Genomic DNA, 3,051 nt, shown 5'->3' with positions numbered 1-3,051 from the left:
GAGGGCGAGGATGAGGGGGAAAAAAAGAGGGATGTTAGTAACACGCAAGCGCACTGCTCAGGTGCGGCCGCACTGCGGTTGCCCTGGGTAACCAGGGCGGGGTGGGGCGGGGACAACGAGGGGTGGAGAAGCCGAAAGGGAACGCGCGTGCGTGTGTGGGCGGGGACGCGAGCCGCCCGGCACGCATGCGTGCGGTGCCCTCCTTGTTCTCCCCGCCCCTCCCCGGGGATGGAGTTGGCTGGCCGGCCTGGCGCGTGCGCACGCGCGCCGTCCCCCGGAGGCGTCTGGGTGTGCGGAGCGCGCGCGCGCTGCTCGGAGGCGCACCTGTGAGGTGTCCCCTGAGGAAAGCAGGAGGCCGGTGGGCGCGCGGAGTCCGCGGCCTAGACGCGCTCCTCAGCCACACTTGGGAGCGAGTTGGACCGGCCGATCGTATTAGGTGTGTTTGTCTCTTTTGCCTTTTCAGGACGGGGCGTGGGCCGACGAGCGGGCTTGGGGGCGGAAGGCGGTAGAGTCGGGAGAAGCGGGGGAGTAAGGAAAGGAAAACAACCCATCATTCAGCCGGGCCTGGGCCGCGGGCATGGCGGGGAGAGAAGGTCAGCGCGGTGCCCGCTGCGGTGCAGGCCCTAGTCGGGCCGGGACGAAGCTGAAGAGGCCCCGCGGATGCTGGACTCCCGGGCCGGGCCCCATTGTTGTCCGGGCCGAGGCGGGCGTGAGCGCCGCAGCTCTGCGAGCCCAGGGCCGCGCCCTGGAGCGCATCCAGGCGGGTCCTGGGAGAGAGCGGTAATGGCCGCGCGCGCGGGCCGGGGCACGGGGCACGGGGCACGGGGCGGGGGCGGGGGCTCGCAGAGCGGTCCGCTGCATGGCTCTCTGTCATGTCCTCTCCAGCACTGCACAGTCCCGGCCGAGGCCGTCCAGCATCCCGCCCAGGTGATGAGGACCTCCCCGTGTCCCCAGCGCGCCAGGCTGCTGCTGCTGTTGCCGCCGGACGCCTCCATTGTCTGACCACCGCCAGGGCCGGGCCCTCGGCAGGTAAGCTGGCCAGTGCTAGGCACAACTCCCCTGCCGTCGCCGAGCACCGGCCTCCCCCTTGAGATGCGCTGGTCGCGACTCCAGCCAGGTCGCCGCTCTCCGCGAACTCGGCTTCTTTGTGAGACCTTTCTGGCCAAACTCCAGGCAAGTCGATCTTGGGGATGCGTCTGCCCGATCGGGAGTTTAGAGTGTGCCTGTTGCAACAAAGGAGCCCCGGAATCGGAAATCATAGTCCCAAGCCAGTGCCCCCTTGCCAGGAGCAGTGTCCTTTAAACCTTGTTTTGTTTTCAGGGGGTGGGACTCTTTTAGAAGGGGATCTCTACTTACTCTTAGGCGTGTACTTCCCCAGAGCAGAAAAGTAGTGACCTCCTTGTCCCCCCTACAGGTTAAGATTTAGAAATCAATTGTAGGTGAGCAGAGAAAGGTATTTTCTTGTAAAGGTGAATGCAGTCACAGATGACAGGTTGATCAGCCCGTGTCTGTCTCGATAACTATTCTGCACGTGGTGCGTATTTTAAGTCTTATGTAAGGGCTTTACATCACGTTTGAGTACTGACTAGCTGTGCATTTTTCTCACGTTAGCATCTAGTGCTTTAACTTTAGAACTAGGGCCTGGTGTTCGAGAGTTTGGGTCTGTTGTGGTTTAGCCATGTTCGTGGGGATATAGCACTTGAAGTTTTAATTTTAAAGAGCAGCTCTTAAAAACCAAAACCAGAAAAGCCTGGTGGCAGTTCTGTGTAAGGAGGAATTTATTGGAGGGAGCCCCAGAGCCATGCTAATTGTAGAATGGAAACATTTATGATGGAGGACCTTGGTTAGGAAACGACAAGGGCATCTCTGAGGTGACTGCAAACTGTTCTTTTGCCTGTGACCTTGAGGAGGACACTTAGAGCCTCAGTTTCTATAAAGGTCTGATCACTATGCAGATGAAAGCTGGAAAGTGTAAGGCAGTAAACGGCCTGATTATTAGCTCTGGTGGTTCAAAACCCACCCACTTGGGGTTGGGGATTTAGCTCAGTGGTAGAGCATTTGCCTAGGAAGCGCAAGGCCCTGGGTTCGGTCCCCAGCTCCGAAAAAAAGAACCAAAAAAAAAAAAAAAAACCCACCCACTTGCATGTAATTTGTATTCTCCTTTCATCGTATGAACATACTGTAGATAACTTATGACGGTCAACTTTAAAGCTTTTAAGTTTTGATCCTGTTACAATTAATTTTTTTTTCTTTTTTTTTTTTCGGAGCTGGGGACTGAACCCAGGGCCTTGCGCTTCCTAGGCAAATGCTCTACCACTGAGCTAAATCCCCAACCCTACAATTAATTTTTATGGCATAGTGGCTATGCTGTCTTTCTAATGAATATTTTACAAGGTTCGTTTTTCCTAATGCTTTTCTATTCTTAAGAAAAAGCACATTCGGGGTTGGGGTGCTTGCCTAGCAAGCGCAAGGCCCTGGGTTCAGTCCCCAGCTCCGAAAAGAAAAAAGAAAAAGAAAAAGCACATTCATTAGTTGACTGGATCAGAGTATCTGCAGTCAGCTTAGCTAAAACCTTACTTCGACATTTAAACAAACTTATATCTTCCTGTTGTCCACTCTCTGCATGTTTTCCTGTGGCTGCAAAAGATTTGAGTTACTTCTCAGTCCCTTTTAGGAAAAGGGACTCCTACTGAGTTTGTAGGTGTGTCAGAAAGTTTTACCAGCTGAGATAGGGATGGAATGGGATAACAGCTTGAGATACAATCAATTCAGTCGGTCCCTTTGTAGGTGTGCTTTTTGTTTTGTTTTGTGTTCAGATGTAGGTGAGTGCATGCCAAGGAAAACAATTTGCCCTTGTTCTCTGGGAGTTTATAATCTGTAGAGAGAAAGGATGAGAGATTAATCCCAGAACTTCATGTCTAGTCACAGATGAGGCCATCTGCTAGGAAAGTTAGGTAGCACCTGGAGTATAAGAGAGCATAAAAATGAGAACCACACTTTAGATTGAGGACCCTGAATGACTTCCCCAAACCCTAAAGCAAGAATTAAGCT

The 3,051-nt window shown here is 53.7% G+C and overlaps 1 protein-coding gene across 3 annotated transcripts in view; it reads left to right on the top strand.

Moving 5' to 3' along the window:
* The first annotated feature begins 258 nt into the window (after positions 1-258).
* Zfp664 (zinc finger protein 664) overlaps positions 259-3,051 on the top strand; it is a 28,127-nt gene continuing 25,334 nt past the window's right edge. For 2 of the 3 annotated variants that reach the window (XM_087577497.1, XM_087577498.1), the window contains exons 1-2: positions 553-780; positions 886-1,029. In XM_087577497.1, the coding sequence (XP_087433623.1) occupies positions 578-780; positions 886-931 (249 nt within the window). In that variant the 5' untranslated portion in view covers positions 553-577 and the 3' untranslated portion in view covers positions 932-1,029. Of the gene's footprint in view, positions 437-552; positions 781-885; positions 1,030-3,051 lie in introns of those variants that run through there. The other variant, NM_001416822.1, reaches the window with a different exon arrangement.

This window comes from Rattus norvegicus, chromosome 12 (assembly GCF_021556685.1).
Source record: "Rattus norvegicus strain SHRSP/BbbUtx chromosome 12, alternate assembly SHRSP_T2T, whole genome shotgun sequence".
Lineage (NCBI taxonomy): Eukaryota > Metazoa > Chordata > Mammalia > Rodentia > Muridae > Rattus > Rattus norvegicus.
Note: the sequence above shows the minus strand (reverse complement) of the source record. Positions and strands in the feature narration are given on the sequence as shown.